Genomic DNA, 16,752 nt, shown 5'->3' with positions numbered 1-16,752 from the left:
ACTTGTGCCTGGATGCCCCCAAGGCCATTGGTGCCTGAAGAGGGACTCAGGGAGCTCTCAGGTGTCTGTGGGCTTCCTTGTAAATCCCTAAGGTTTGCTTTGCTTCCTCACATCCCAGCATTTTGTCTGAGCCAAGCAGCTCAGCATCTGCCCTCGGGCTGGATGTCTCCCACCTGAGACCCCACATGCAATGGCCGAGTCTTCCCGCACAAGCACCCGCAATCGCAGCCCAGGCACCCCACATACCTCCCCATCCCACATCGCTGCTGGCAACTCGCTGTCCAGAATGCGGGATGTGCTCACCGTTTTCTGGGCCCGAACAGATGTGAATGCCACATCTCCCAGTTCTGGGACAGGAGAGATGAGTGTTCAGGTCCCTGCTCCAGGTGCAGGTTGTGCATTGCATTCAACTGCTCTTTAGGATACACACCCTAAAACCCTGTGTTACTAACTCAAGGTTTACATACAGTTAATCTTATTCCAAATCGAGGAGATTACAAATGCCATTAATATTCACCACTGTTGAGAAGCATGAGAGTAAACAACTCATTAGAGAGAGCTGTGACTATGGCGAACCCGCTGTAGAACATACAGCACGTTCAATTCTGTGATGGGGCATTGCCAGGTCAAAATCCCTCAGGATGGGTACAGGACCAAATTCAACTCTCTCTTGCACTGCCCTACAGCTAAACTGACTTCAGTTTGCATCCCTGTGGCTTTATGTGGTAAACTGGTGGGATATTTGATCTCCAGTACCAAGAATAGGAATTAAGTGTCTGATTCCAGTGCCTGATATTCTGCAAATATCTATTTGAGTAGCCAGGTCTGAGTAAAAAAAGAAATCAAATAGAGGGATGTGGAAAAATCTCTTTATGCCTATAAAAGGATCACTTCAAAACCACAGGATTTTGTATAGGAACCTTTTTCCTTAAATAGTAGAAACAGTTGCCGGGTGCATTCCATCAGTGTAAAAAATGGGGGTTAGAGGAGAGCTGCTGTGTCCGGCGGCAGTTTCTTCTCCTTCCATCTCTCCCTTTCCTCCCCCTGCCACACGTGTACCTTGTCTTAGCCCCAGAAACTGTGCTTGTAGGAAGCATGAAAGCAGTATAATTGCAATATATATATTTATACACATAGCTATAATCAAATCCGTATATATATCTATGCTGTGCAGTTAAAGAGGAACTGCACGGTGGGATTTCTCTGCATTCTTCAGGAAACACCTTTCTGTCCCATTCTCCCACCGAGATAAACAAAACTTAGCAGTGAATTTTGCTGGGTGGCTAAAACCCCAGTGCAGGCTCCTACTGCAGGCTTACACCTGCAGCCTCCTCCTGCCCGCCACCGGCCAGAAGGCAGGGGAATAAAACCCAAAGCTCTTCAGCAGTGTCCATACGATGGCACTGGGCAAATCCTGCCACGCAAAACCTTGCTGACATCATGGGGATTAGATGGGCTGCTAATCAGGACAGCGGGATTTGTGTCAATCTTTTACTTCGGATGCGATGCCGAGTCCCCCAGTGGCCAGCGTGGGGTGGCTGGGGCTGAGAAGGGATGGGGTCTCCCAGGGGCGAGCTGCTGTGGGGGGTGGTGCTGGGTTTTGGGGTGCCCTGCATGTGCTCCGGGGTGCTCTGTGTGTGCTGCCGTGGGGAGGAGCAGGAATGTGGGACCGTCTCTTCCAGGGCAAGGGTCCTGCTGCTGCCCTTTCCAGCTCTGGGCTTCCAGGCCAGCAGAAGACAGGAGCGGGGAGAAGATTTCTGTGACTTTGGGGTTCAGTGGCCCCTTTGCAGCAGGTTTGTCTGAGGGTGGGATGGGGAAAGGAGTCAAAAGGTTTCCATCTTCAAACTGGAGACGGGCTCGGTCGAGACTGAAACCTTTTCTGGGGGCTGTTTAGAAACCAGGGTGATGTTTTTAGTACTTTATAAGAGGAGTCTCATGTGTTCACATTAATATGATGAAAACGTCATGCAGAAGGGTCCCCGGGGACTCAGGCTGGCTCTGGTCCATCCCTCCACCCCATGCCTAGGTCAGTCCTTACAGATGTCTGGATAACCTGTTCTTAAAAACTTCCAATAACAGAACCTCCACAGTCTCTCAAGACAAAGTATTTCAGTGTTTTACTACTCTTACTGTTAGGAACATTTCTTAAATCTGTCTTAAATCTTTCTTAACTCCCTCCCAGCCAGACCCAGTACACACCCTCATTGAAATTTTAGCATGTGGCTGCTATCTACAGCAGGGACAGAGAGCAGTTTAGTTTCTTTTTGCTCAAGCCCTTATGTGCCTGAAAGCCATTATTTCTCCGTTCAGACATCTGTTCTTTAATCAAACCCAGTTTCTTTAGCCTACCTTTCTGCACATACCTGTATACACCTTTCTTGAGGAATAGCATTCCCATCCATAAAAAAATCTCTAGGTGAAGTCTCACACTAACAGGGGGAGCTGAACAGAGGGAAGGGAGATGTCTTGCATGCTGTGCTATTTATGTGCTCCACAATGGAGTTGGTTGGTTTTTTTTGCAACAGTATGACGTTATAGGTACTGAGTCAGCCCGTGACCCATCACAACCTGCAGATCCTCAGAGCTGACCAGCGGCCCAGGCAGTCAGCCCCAGCCTGGCTCAGGGACACAGGGGAGAGGTGTGCATTCATCCCTCCCAAACTGCATCTTAGGGCTTTTCAATCCCTACCTCCAGTTTGTCATTCCTGCAACCTACAGCCAGCGCAACTCCCGCCATAGCTGCAACAAACACGTTGCGCTATTTTTCCATTGACCAAGCTGTCAATGAAAATGTTGGTTAGTTCTGGGATGAAGGGAGACCCCCAGGGTCCCATTCAAGGCACTCCCCTAGTCAACAGGGAAGTATTGACACCTTCCACATACAACTTTGTAACAGCTTCACCCTTCCCATAACAGCTTCACTCCAACCCCATTTCTGCTGCTTGCTCATGAAAGGGATGACACCATCAGGGTTGGTAGAAACCAGGAGGAAAGGGTGCTGGGGTGAGAGTGCACCCAATTACACCTCAGGCAAAGCCTGGGGTGGCACAGCAGGTAGCACCCGCAGGGTGGGGGCTGTGGGAGCTGCAGGCTGCGCCACACCGTACCGAGTAGAGAGAGGGGAGAGAAGTCACTTGGAACATGGGCCCTGCTGTGGGAAACCGTTGTAGAGCCCAAACTTGGGGTCCCACAAGGCCACGCACGGGCTGGCACAGACAGGGCTTCAAAAGGGGCAGAAGCTCTGCTGCGGCAGGGCAAAACATGTGAGGGACTGGAAAGCACGGGTTAGGAGCAAGGTGCCTACCTTTTGGTGCATGCAACTCGGTTCTGCTACTGTAATAAGTATTAGCAACCTCACAGTGGTAAGAGCTGTGCCTATGGCTGGCCACCTCCAGAACAGCTATGTTTCTACTTCATGGACCCTTGCACCTTTTGCCAAGGCCTAACCCTCTGCAGAGGGCACAGACCTTGTGCTGCACACGCACAAGTTTCTAGTAAAGTTGTTAGTGCAATTAGAAAAGGATAAAAAGTACCTCTGATGCAATTGCTCAATCTCCTTTTCAAAGAGCAACACATCATACAGCTGGACACACACTGCTGGAGAAAGCGTGCTCCATGTACTGGTCTAGCAAACACCTCCTGAACATTTTTTAATGTGACCTGGCAGCAGACCAGGGTAAATGGCATGTTCTTTTTCCAGTGCTTTGGCCCAAAGTATGTATTTCAGAGGCTTAAAAGAACAGTCAGTCAATTAAATGTGATAAACGAGGCCATTTGTCACCAGCATTTTAGCTTTTCTTTTAAAGTATAAAACGAGATAATGAGCAGGGCTTGAAGAAATCCTTTGTGGTGTTGGGAGCCAAGGGCACATGATATACAGAACGGATTTTCTGCCTCTCCCATCATGAGAATGCGATCTGACAATACTCCCCCTCATGACACAGAAATCAGAGACAATGTTAAGAGGGGAAAAAAAAAATCACTAATGGACGAAAAACCAGTGACATGTTGCAATGAAGATAAGAAAAGAAATGCACTTAGTTAAGGGCAAATCTACCCCCACTGCAAACTTCCCATTGTAGGTGCTGGTCAATAGGAACACTAACACAGACACAGCTGCATTGTACCTTTAGCTTACAAAAAAGCCTCTAAGCAGCATAGTTACCAACACATCGCCTACTCAGAAAGAAGCCAGCAGGGTATGCATCCAGGGGCAGGCAGTGGTTGATGGAAAAGATGGATCACCCCTTCCCCCAGCATGGGAGAGGGGACATGACAGTGATGGGCTACGTGAGCTGCGGGGTCCTGCACAGTATGGGAGTCCTGGGGCTTCGGGGCTCCGGGTGGTGGGAGGATATTCCCCCTGTAATGTCCACAGGTTCATACAGCACACTGGGACACCCCATTCACTGACAACCACATAAGCAATGCAGTACAGGTATGTAGCCCATAAGAGTGGTGGCACTTAGGTGATGTCTGCATCAGTGCAGGTTAGTATCCATGGCTGGAGGCTGGATCTGGATCTGGATCCAGAGCTCGAGTGTTTCCAGCTCTCTTCTAAAAAATAGCACCTTTCTTTCTGGCAGGTTCCCTAAATATGTTTCCTTCTGTGCTCTGTCCTTTTCTATCGTGTGTCTAGGAATTAGGAAACATTTACTCCAATGTGTGAAACCTCTCTGCACCTGTGGGACATGAACATATTGACTGTATTGACTGCATTTCACATTGGCGTGTGCACCACCGGGTCAGTGTTACTTCTGCACCCTTTTCCCATCTCCCCTCTGCATCTACCCACTTGTGCTACCACAGTAAGAAATTACTCTTTTTTTAAACTTGTTTTCTCAATCAGTCATCAGTTTATACTGAATACATTGAGGCAGGAGTGCCAGTAAGTATGGCTGTGCACAAACATGAGCAGATATTTAAGGAGATGAGAACCACTGAGTTTGTCTCTACAACCTATGTTTTATTTATGTCTGTACTGTGCTGTCTTGGCAGTATTTGATTTAGTCCTGGGATGAAAACCCTGCCTTCTTGCAAACATGGACAGACTCACACATGCCTCTGACATTAAATAAGTAATACACACAGTGCACGGAAACATATATTTTAAGAAAACTACCCAGATGCACCAGCAACAGGAGGTATTGAAGTAACTCAAAAGACAAAGAATTAAAATCTTATTAAAGGAATTGCATGAAAGGAGGTCCCAGTCAGGTACCAAACAAGTAAATGCCAAACATGCAGTTGAACCAATGACTCAGCATCAGGTTAGCCTCAAGTCAATGAGTTTTCAGCTGATAACAAACTTTGTGCATGGCCTTCGATGGCATTCTGCGTGGAGGACTGCCCTCCTCAGCACCCCAGCAACCCAACGGCAGCAGCACGCAGCCAGCTGCACCAACGCGAAAGTTTCCACACTCATGGTGACTACCACATTAATGAGATCTGTGCCCGAGGGGATTTTTCAGATGAGGTTTCAAACAACAGGACCAGATCCTGTGCTGTATAAAACTGCTGGTAAGAGTGGTCTGTCTGTCCCTGCCTCCCCTGGAAGGAGGCTCAGCCCCAGCCCACGGGTTGCCCTGGCTATGGCTTGCTGAAAGGGTGGGATAATCCTGCCGAAGCCCTTGGTGGGCTGCCCATTTCCTCTCCTTCCGACTCGTTTGCTTCCAAAACAAATTCCTGTTGCAAAGGCTCAGGCCCTTTCAACTCCGCGTTCCTGCCTGTAACATGATCCCTTTTGAAAAGGAGGTGAACTGGTACAACTCAGTGAACTCAAAAGGTAAAAGATCCCAAATAATTGTTGGAAATTATTGGAAAGAAATATCTCATAAAACAACATCCTAAACCAAACAGAGAGCTGAATGTTTCAGAAGCAGTTAGCTGTGAAATGGTGTGTTTTCAAAAGCACGGTGACTTACCACAGGCAGGCAATAGAGGTGTGGGAGTTGATGCCAACGCCTTTCCCTTCCTCTCGTGCAAAGCCCATGGGACTGCTGCCTGCACCGCGAGGCAGTTGTGTAAAGGTGCGACCACCATCCATTTCACCAACAGTTGAGAGACCCACCACTGCAGTCCCCAGCTATGGCCCAAGGAGTGAACGCTCCATCCTTTCTGCAGCTGAGGTTTGCTGGCATCCACCTCATTTGTCTGGGTTAAGTGAGGAGGACGTGGAGAAGGAGGGGGAGGCTCTGACTCCCAAAAGTTCACATTTACAGCTTCAGGAAGATAGTTTCTTTGCAAACACTTTCCCTGGTTTTCTTCCTCCTGTTATCTCTACAGAAAGTTGAGCATCTTTAAAACTGCATTAGCTTCCCTTAGGGAGGCTTGTTTTCAGATCCCTTCTCAACCCAATTTGGAGCAGGGACATCAAAGGCAAGGCAAATCTGGTCCCCTGTTAACTTGGATCCATTTGGAGCTGGTCTGGGCAGTTGGAGCTTGCCGTGGTGTTCACAGTCTTTCGAAATATTTACTTATCTGACTGACAAGAGAGTTATTTAATAAGTTATGATGTCTGCAGTTTTGCATAAACAATTTACAGTGCCATGATTGATGCTGGGCGCTGTTTGGAGAGAGGCAAGACTGATTGTATATACTGGGCTTCGGTTTGGAGAGTTCAGCCCCAGGACTGGGGAGTATTATACCTGGTAAATAACAACAGTTAATCATTTGGACTCATGCTGTTTCAGTGCTCATAAAGCCACACAAACATGGCCTAATTAAAACAATGCTTCTTTGAGCAGACCTTGGCCATGCAAACATCAGGGACCTCTGCAGGGGTGCCCAGTACAGCGGTCACAGTGCCCAGCTCTGCTCTTGCCCTGTGCCTATGTTGTCCACAGCCCTCCAGCACTTACTGGGCAGAAGGAAATGGCTGGTTTTGTGGGTAGGACAGCCAGCGTGGATGTGGGGCATCGCACTTCAAGCCCCTTCTCCAAATCTAGGAGGGTGGAGGTTGGGAAGTGAGTCTCGCCATGTCCAGGAGGCAGCTCCAGCCCCTGCAAGAGTACAGTGAAATGAGTGGGCTTGCTTCTTCTGGCATAGCTTCAGGTCATGGTACATGGATGGGTTTGCTTCTTCTGGCACAGCTTCAGGTCATGGGACATGGGTGGGTTTCCTCAGTCTTGCATTTTTCAGTGCCTTACCTCAGGTCTCCAGGGGCTTCCAGGAGGAGATGGGATTTCTGCTGCAGTGCTTTGGGTCACATCACCAAAGTCCTTTTTCTGGGTGAATACCTTCCATTACAGATGTGCAGTATGACAGGAAAAGCCTATTCCTTGGTGGAAGAGGTGTTCCCACCTCCAGTGGAGTGACACAGAAGTGTGATTGCTGTATGGGTGCATGCAGCCCAGCTGGGTAAGCCATAGCTACTGTAGATAAGCACAAGCCCCCATGAGACACCGGAGCAGAAAAGAGAGGGCATGGACTAATGTCAAACTGAGAGGAAGTCAGAGGTTTTGGTTCAGTTCAAACTGGAAACAAGTTGTTTCAGTTCTGAACCATCAAAATGTTTTGTTTCTAGAATTAAGTGACCTGGACATGTCTGAAACAACATTCTCAGGACCATGCAGCTCCCTCAAATTTTCTGCAATTTGACTTTCTGACCTGATTGTGTACAAGGACAAGGGTATGACTCTCAGAAGTTCCCATGAAATGGAAACGCTGGGCCCAGTGCAGCCATGTATAATGCAGGAGCTATGCAAGAGCTACGGCTGAAAGGCAAAAGCTTGGAAGGAGAGGAAGAAAGAGCCCTTTCTTGCTACTAAGCATCTGTTCAGATTGACTAATACAGGCAAGAAATTAAAAAAAAAAGGTTTAAGAACTTTATTCTGGAAATACTCTTTCAGACACATTCACCGTCAAAGGTCTACGCCAGATGCTGTGAATAAAGAATGGGAGGAAATTAAAAGGAGGGAATTGACCCTAACACTGACACAAGATGGCTGGGTGGATGTGAGCTGGATAAAGGCTCCACATACCCACGCAGAGAAAAATGTGCTTCCTCTGAAGAGAGCAAAGTAATGAAGAATTGATTTGAAATTATCGAACTGTGATACTACATCCATGTTGCTGACAATGGCCTTGTCTGATGGAGAGAAAAGTACAAGGAGATCTTTCCAGTTCAGACTGGAAAAAGGAAAAGGATGTCTGAGGCAGACTTTCCACATACTGCATTCACCATGGGAGGAAAGTAATACTCAATGCCCTCCTGATGTTCAAAACTGTTTCTGCAATCAGCTTCAGCCACCAGAAAAGGCTAATTGATCCCCCAGCTTCACCAATAGCATTCGCTCTCAAAAGGATATATCTGTTCATTTAGTCTGTTGAAATTTGCACTTAGAACAAGAAGGATCTTGAGCAAAATGCAGCCTGCCTCTTCCTCCCAAGGGACCCTCCTGAGACGCACTGCACTTTAGCAAAGCAAGTGAAGGTTTCAGGGGGACCTGAGGGACAGCAGGCTGATGGCACTACTCTCTGTCTCCATGGAAATATGCTTTGATGTAATTAATGATAAAGAACTGGGACAAGAATAAAAATGATTCAGAGAAGCTCTGGTACTTGTCCCCTGTTCAGCTCCCATGATTAAACCCACACAGAGCCTAGAATGGGGAGATGAGCCTCAATTATAGCTAAGGAACAGCATAATGAATTATCTCCTTGCACTTACTTTAGCTGGTGAGTAATCCAATTTCTACCCAAAACCATGTTGACTATGCAGATTTTGCCAATATCTGATTCCCCAAGATGCTAGAAGAATGTGGAATTAGAAATGCAGAAGAAGGACTGTAGCTCTCCACCACTTACTCTTAAACACTGATAATTTCAGGCAAACTTTTTAACAGATAACATTAATACAACCAACACTTTGGTGAAAGTCCACCTTTAGCTAAAATTAAATACAAACAAATGGCTGCTAAGCGAAGCGTTTGAATCCTCTCTTTTATGTACAATATAAAAATCTTTTTATTTTGGATGGTGAGTCCTTCTTAGATTTGTGGACTCCAGCTGAACAGTACAGAGTGTGTTTTATGTGTCTTGAAGGTCTTTTGCTCAGAAAATGCCCAGAACTGCAGGTTCTGAAGTTATAATTTAAATACTATTGAAAGGTGTCCGCAGCCTCAGGTCCACCCCCCTGGCTGGTGAGAGCTGCAGAGGGTTGGCATTCCTGTGTTTCCAGCCTCAGCCATTGTGTGTGGGTACCAGTAGGAAGAGATGTCTCTCAGAGCAGCTTTCCTGCATCTGAAAGGAGCCTATTCCTGGAAGTTACAGGGTTGTTGGGTTCCTGGGACAGAAACAATATGACTGCTGAAACTCTGCCCTGCGACTCTGGGAGCTGCTGGCGTGATTTGAGGGCTGGGTCTGTAAGCTCTGTGGAGCAGGCACTGGCTTTCTGAGCTGTGGGATCTGCAACCCTGGCAGAAGGAGGTGCTGGCCCACAGCACGGCGGTGAGGCAGGAAAGCAGTTCAAATAAATTTAAAAAAAAAAGGTTGGGGTCTTTTATGAAAGGCAATCTTGTACAGCAATTTATAAAGAGCTCAAGGGATATTATTGTTTAAATAAATATTTAAGGGAGATTCCTCTCAATTTAAACACAGCAAGCTGTAGCATGTGGAAAGCAGCAGCATTTGATTACATATATGCAAGAGGCCAAAGCAAACCGTTATGAACAAAGGCAGCGGAGGAGGAGAAAGCAATTTCATTTGATTCTGTTTCTCCGAGATAGGTTATTGACAACACCATTTCTGTCTAGCACCAAAGTGCAGCAGTGGTACAAACCCTGGCAGTCCCAGCAGTGGATGCGCTGTGCAAGAAAGCCATTCTGCAAGCCCCGTTGGTGTTTTGTCCAATGAGATGGCTGGGGATAGAAGTAAGTGCGGGGTTTAGCTCTGCAGGTGACACCCTGCCTGGCGGTTAGTGACCCGACATGCAACAGCAGGACTGTGTGCCCAAGGAGAAGGGGACAAAGGTGGGTATGGCTGACCATGCATGACCCGTTACGTGTGATGGCCAGTCTTTGACAGACACACGATCACAGCCTTGGTACTAGAGGGCTGCACATTGCGACACGGTTCACTTTAAAACCCTGCTTGATTTGGTTGAGGCTCAGGGATGGGAACTCGGGTGAGAGTTTATTGTGTTCTGGCTACAGAGCTGGAGTCACCTTGTGCAGTGAGCTCAGCACAGCCAAAGCTCAACGCCGTCCGCTGTCAGAGGTTTGATACAAGGAGGTGCTTTCTGCCCTGCAGGTAGAAAATGCCAAGGGCATAAACATCCAACCAGTAGTAGCAGAAAAGAAGAGAAAACAAGAGAAATTCACTGCTGAGGGACGAGATATCTAAATAAAAGTGAAAACAAGCTAAAAGGCCATAAGCAGTTAAAAAACCCTCAGTGAGTTTGAGGTTATTAGAAACCTGTGTATGTCATAAGTCTCATACATAGATTTGGACTATGGGTTTCACAAGTATCAATTTATCAATTAATAAATTAATTGATAGAAAAGGACTTAGGGGAACCCATGACACTTGCCTTAGGGTGGGAAACCTGAATTTATGTCAGGTTTCCCAAATGGTCTTCACCAGTACAAAAGACTGAAATGTTCATCCTCCTCACCCTGTGCTAGTCTCCTTCTTTTGAAAAAGGTAAGGCCTTTGCCTTATCAGAAATGAGTTTTTCTTTTCTGATATAACTGTGTATTCACTCCCCTTCTGAATTTAAGTCACAAGCCAATAAAGCACCAAATAGACCACTTTTCCAAAGTGTCCCTGAAATTGGAGGATTCTGTAAAGATCATGCAGCCCAGGTGACACATATTTCATGGATGCATCTGAAGACATGGCAGATCCCCTGTATGAAGTAGGACATGATTTATATAGGATAACACTGTGTGGATTATCAAGATGGTTGCTACAAGAGTACTCAGCCAGGGCTGTATCTTGGTAGGAGACGAAATCTGCGCACCCATTCATGAACAAATTTCTTTGATGTTTCACCCTATCCCATGTCACTGGACAGCAGAATAACATGAAGACAAATTTATATCTGGCGTGCAACTGCAGAAAGGTAGCAAGCTTCTCTCAGGGCTGGGATCAATCTGGTTCTCTCCAGCCACGGGATCTGGGGATCTCAATGTTACTGTACAACCACCTTCAGGAACCCAAGACGCTGGCATGAACCAAAGACCTGGCCAACACAATCTGTGGAGACACGGGGGTCTGCAGAGTAGGTCAAAGCAGATCATTGGGGAAAAAAGCATTAATTTCCAAGACAAAATAGTTCATGATTCATGACTATTTGGAAACAAATGAGAAATAGGAATTACACAAAAGCCCCATTTTGTTCAGCGAGGAACGGCAGAATTAAATGCATGTACTTTAGTTTCCAGCAAAGGCTAAGTCCCAAGGCACAGTGTTGTGATTGTTGAACTGGTCATGTCACACATACTGGTTTAATTCAGACCAAAACTGTAGGAAAAGCATGATGGGATATAGCCAGTAGCTATCTGGAAATAGAGGTGGGATAGGAGCCGGGTCTGAGTCTCAAGTAGGTCAAGCAATTCATCAAGCAATGAAGGTTTTGGATTAGCACTCATGAGGTGACCTCACTATTTCCCTGGGCTGTGTGCAGTGAAAGGAGCTGGCTGGACCAGCCAGGGTTGCAGATTAGGAGGTGGCAGCTCTTCCAGAGCTGTGCAAGAAACCTTATGCATAGACCTGACTGCTTCATTCATGATGTTGCTCCCCACTTCTAATCATCACATCAAAGTTGTAACAGCAACAGCTTCATGGATTTATTTCTTTTGTGACAGCTTCCACAAGGACATCCCCAATAAGCACCTCTAGTCCTTTGACTGTCAGTCTCCACTCCACCCACCTGCTCTTATCCAGCATCAAAGTTTAGGGCACTGTTTGCCACAGTGTCCAAACAAGCACTTTCTTGTTTTCTTCCATGACACTTGGAGCAGAAGCCTGTAAACATCCACCACTCCTTTTCCTTTTCTGTTTCAGTTCTCCTGCAAATCCCTGCTGAAAACTCCTTCTTGTGACACCCTTGACAAAGGCGAGGCTGTTGGTTTGCAGCAAGCACCGCCTGCCATGCTGGCCAACACCGTCTCACAGCTTCTTAGAACTCCTTCATCTCTCAGTAGCTGACTGTAGGCAGCTCTGGTCTTCTCACATTGTCAGCTCCTGTTTTTCTGGTCTTTGTTTCTACACCATCTCGTACAGCTGAGTCCTGGTGTGTGCATGGGACTCCCGGGAGCTGATGAAGACGATGAAACTTCACTGCCTGGCTTTGTGGAAGGAGAGGCTGTACAGGATGCTCTGTAACCATAGCCATAGAAGTGAAGGAAACCACCTCTCCCTGCCACTCCAGCAGGAGAGGAAACAAGCTACCTTTCAATGTGGAAATCATGTCAAGTGGCAAAATGGAAACACTGAGATTTCACCATCTGTCTGCAAATGCTGCATATGTATTGCATACAAAAATAGGCTATAAGAATACTGTTTAAGACTGAAAAACCCATGAGGCAAGAGATGCCAGAATTAGGCCTCCCTTGTGCTATGTGTTATGATACACTTGTTAATTAGATGATCACACAGCATTTTGCCAGAGGTCTCAGCTTTATCCCATGGCACAGGATGCCACTTCTCCACTCTCTCACTGGAGAAGTTGTTCTACAGAATTTTGTTTTTTCCTTATTTCTCAGTGTGGTCCTAGGCTTTATTTGCTACCCAAGTCCTCCTCTGAATAAAAATTACTGATTTTCCCAACACTGGGAAAATTTCAGTGGCACACCTCCCTATAGTATCTGGGTGCTTCACAAGTGTCTCTGAGCTTTGGTACCTCTGTCAGGGGTGTGGTGGCGCTTTAGCCACTTGAACAAAATGGAAACGGAGGGAAGAGACATGCATGCAAGCAACCAGCTTGATCGCATCAGGCACCAGTTTATCAGCTTGGCCACCCATCCCAGCTGTCCCCCACCACAGCGGTGGGCCTTCCCTGCAGCAAGACCCATGCCCACATCCACCTTTGCAGGCTTCATGGGTCCCACAGCCCAGTGCTTCAAGGTCATGAGCTGAGACCAAGGGGTGACCAACAGACATAGCTGGGGCTGGGGCTGTGCAAGAGTGTTCAGCATCAGGTGGCACTGGACATGCTCGAGGCAGAGCCCCCATCAACTCCCATCCCAGGGAGGGAGTATTCAGTACCAGGGTCTTATGGCATGTGCAGACAGGGGGGCACACCCCACAGCTACTGACTGCAGACTGGGGAAAAGCCTCAGCGAGACCTGGCACAAAAGAGCCTGCAGGGAGAGCGGGACTGAAGCCAGTTCTGCAAGGCAGCACTCACATTCCCAAAAAGGGACCATGGATGGGGCAGTTCAGGTTTCATGTCAGGCTCTGGCATGTCCAGACTGTCCCTATGGCTCACACCTTGACACACACCTCCCTGCCCTGCTCCTGAGCCCCCTGAGCCCCTGACTCCTCACTTGTACCATGTACTCCCCATCTCAGTCCCATGCCATCCTTCAGCTTTAGCATCCCAGTACCAGACCTTCCCTTAGCCCAGCATCCCCAGGGTCCCTGGCTGCCTCATGGCTGTGCGGGGAAGGTGTCAAAAAAAGAGTGTTGTTCCCTGCCTGCCTTTCCATTGCCCAACCCCTCTGCCCTGAGCAGCATTACGGGGAGAGTCCAGCTTCATCCTGCTCCTAGAGCTAGGGATGGCTCTTGGGCTGCAGAGAGGGGACACGGGTAGCCTGGTCCCTGCAGAGCTGTGGGGAGGCAGCAGGAGCAGCAGGAACTTGGTAGCACCGACTGGGTGCACAGGAGCATTGGGGTCGGCACTGGGAGCTGCCAGGATCCTGGGCTCAGCTCGCTCACGTGGGAAAGAATCTCAGCAGATTTTGACTACTTGGCCCAAGTATGTCCCTAGTAAGTTGCTATTTTTTCCCTTCAAAGGCTATCACTAAGCCAAATTGGAGGAGATTTACAAAGTAAAAAAAAAAAAATCGCAGTCCTAACACAAAGGTGCCAAATTTCAGATCTTTACTCCAAAGCACAGAGGGATAAGAACTATCCAAGGAAAGGATCACCAGGTTCCCCCCTCCTGTTTCTTCCTTTCTTTTTTTTCCAGTTGGACAACAATGCGTTTTTCCCTATGCTCATTCTTGGAAATGGCTGGACAGTTTTGGCTGAAATTTTCCAGAAAAGAACTTAGCCCAAGGCAGACAATCAAGTTGGAAGAACTCAGTCTAAACGGTTCAAGTCTGGCAAAGTTATAAGCAACTGTGAATGCGGTCTTATAGCAGGACACATATGAGTAACCTTAATCACAGGAGCTGCTTGCAATCCCACCTTTGACACATTCAAAGTTATAATAGCTGATGATGCTGTTCCATTCAGGTGCGTCTTATCACGATTCAGATATGTCACCAGTAAAAAAGCTTTAGCTCAGTCATCCCACTGAGCCTTCCCACACCTCTTCCTACTTAAACAGTTCTTCCCATCTAACAACTGGTCGTACAAAAAAACCACAGTTCCCTCGCCTCCAGTATTTGCATTTGAGCTTCGGCTTCTTGGATAGAGGCAGCTGATGCTAAAATGGGACTGCTCTCTGAACTAATGTATTCAAAATTAATAAAAGAAATAAAGCAACACACTCCTCTGGCAGGTTCCCATGCATATTTTCCATAAAAGTTCATTTTTCCACAAGAACAAATTGTGAGTATGTGGGGGATTTGCACTGAATCTTGATACGGAGCTTAGAATTCTTGGCACTGCTTGGGATGTTAAAATGACATCAGCTCCACTTTCTATATTGAAATTTTATAGTTGCTGCCTGACCGCATTTCTTTGTTCTGCGCATATTCTTTCTCCTCCGAGCCGCCTCTCTGCCACGGCGTGCTGTACATGAGTATCATGAAAAGCTGTGTGTTTGTATTCTTTATAGCCCTGCTTGCCCCTCCCTGCGCCGGGCACCCAAGTGATAAAGCTGCACTTCTTCCACCGGGACAAAGCAGCATTGTTGGCTCAAGGGATGAGGGCACCTTTGCCAGCCGAGAGGCTTCCCCACAGCACAGCAGCTCTGTGCTGCACGGGACTTACCGTGCTAAGCAGGGTCCTCCTTTTTTCTCCAGAGGAGCAGAGTGGAGTGTGTGCTGCTGGGGTGACACGGCTGTGGGACAGCAGGGACCAGGGGATGCCAGTTATTGCAGGCAGGACACTGTGAAACCGTCCTGTCTCACTCAGGGAAGGGAAGGGAAGGGGGAGTGGAAAGAAGGGGAAGAGGAAAGGGAGCATCTCTGGATGGGAGACAAGGCTTTCTCCAGCACTGGCAAGGTAGCACCTGGAGCAGCATTTGTTCAGTGCTACCTTGACAGAGGGAAGGTATAAGTGCCCCCCCAACACACACACACTGCCCCATGCCTCGGGGCAGGGAGGGGCAGCATTTTTTTAAATTAAGCAAAAATCTCAGTAATGGTGTTTCTGTATTATCCAGCAGTGTGACCTGCTGTGTTTGAACACCATGGTGCAGGAGGACTGATTTGGTACTTGGGATCCTCCCATGAATCAGAGCACAGGGAGAAGTGAGAGCATTGGGGCTGGGAGAGTTAACAGACTCCGGTACTGGGAGTACAGTTCCACAGGCATTAGCACAGACATCACGCTTGCTTCCTGGATTTCAAATAAAATAAGGATTCAAGGAAAAGATGATGCTTTCCTCCATCCCCTGTGACTTGGAAAGCAATAAGAGCAAATAAAGGCAGTTAATTATCTGGCACGCCACATCCAAACATTTCTGAAAGCACCGCTCCACCGTTACTGTAAGAGTCACGCTGGAACAGCATTAGCATATACTCTGTAAACAGACTCAGTGCCATCCTCCGGCACAGCCTCAGCCTTCCGCAGGGGGATTACAGTAGCTGGACAAACCCAGGAGGGACTATACCTGACAGCCAACAAAATGCCAGTTTTGCTTTTGTCTGGCTTGAATGCAATAGTACCTGGGTTTGTTATTTCCTACATTGCCTAAATGCTCATTCTCTCTAACGTGTGATGGAGAATCACTGCTGCTTGCTTCTCTGTGCAAGGTTATAATTTCATCATTTCACTGTCGTATGGAAATAGCCACAAAACCAGATTAACAGTTAAAGATTGTGAAGCCATTTGCCAAATGCTTCTTGCTCTATAAGCAACAACATTTTTACAATTGCATTTGCAACAGCATTTTTGCAATCACATTTATACTCTCCTTTACAAGCACATGCAACCATATACAGAATGCAGAAAATCTTTACCTTGTGTGCCCAGAGGAGAGAGCCTGGTTTCCTCTCATGGATCAGAAGTAGGATGAAAAACAAACCCGAGAAAGACCCTTGAACAGACTCATCTGCTGAGAGTTGTCTAAATCCCAAGCCTGCTCCCACTAGCAGCTCTAAGTTTGTGCTCTGAATAGAGGCTGTGTTATTTTAACCACAGGATTTCTAGTCATGGGGGAGGAGAGATGGATTAGGTACGTTTGCAATCTAATGCTTCACATTTACCTCAACTGAAACGAACTACTTTAAGCCTGATGTAAATAAGTACTGCTAAGATATAAATTTCAAGAGCCCACTAACCAATTATGCTTAAACTAACATGCTAAATAACTGTGGAGAATTCCAGAGGAATAAGATAACATACTTTTGTGTTCTTTCCTAAATAAAAGGCATGTGTGGAATTTCAGCTAGATACTACGACAAGTGAGGG

General features: G+C 47.1%; 1 protein-coding gene across 2 annotated transcripts in view; it reads right to left on the bottom strand.

Moving 5' to 3' along the window:
* JCAD (junctional cadherin 5 associated) overlaps positions 1 to 16,437 on the bottom strand; it is a 66,976-nt gene extending 50,539 nt beyond the window's left edge. For both annotated transcript variants that reach the window (XM_076331782.1, XM_076331780.1), the window contains exon 1: positions 16,302 to 16,437. In XM_076331782.1, coding sequence (XP_076187897.1) covers positions 16,302 to 16,339 — 38 coding nt within the window. In that variant the 5' untranslated portion in view covers positions 16,340 to 16,437. The remainder of the gene's footprint in view (positions 1 to 16,301) is intronic.
* Positions 16,438 to 16,752: the final 315 nt, after the last annotated feature.

The sequence above is a fragment of the Aptenodytes patagonicus genome, chromosome 2, assembly GCF_965638725.1.
Source record: "Aptenodytes patagonicus chromosome 2, bAptPat1.pri.cur, whole genome shotgun sequence".
Taxonomy (NCBI): Eukaryota; Metazoa; Chordata; class Aves; order Sphenisciformes; family Spheniscidae; genus Aptenodytes; species Aptenodytes patagonicus.
The sequence above is the reverse complement of the archived record's forward strand: the minus strand, read 5'-3'. Positions and strand labels throughout refer to the sequence as shown.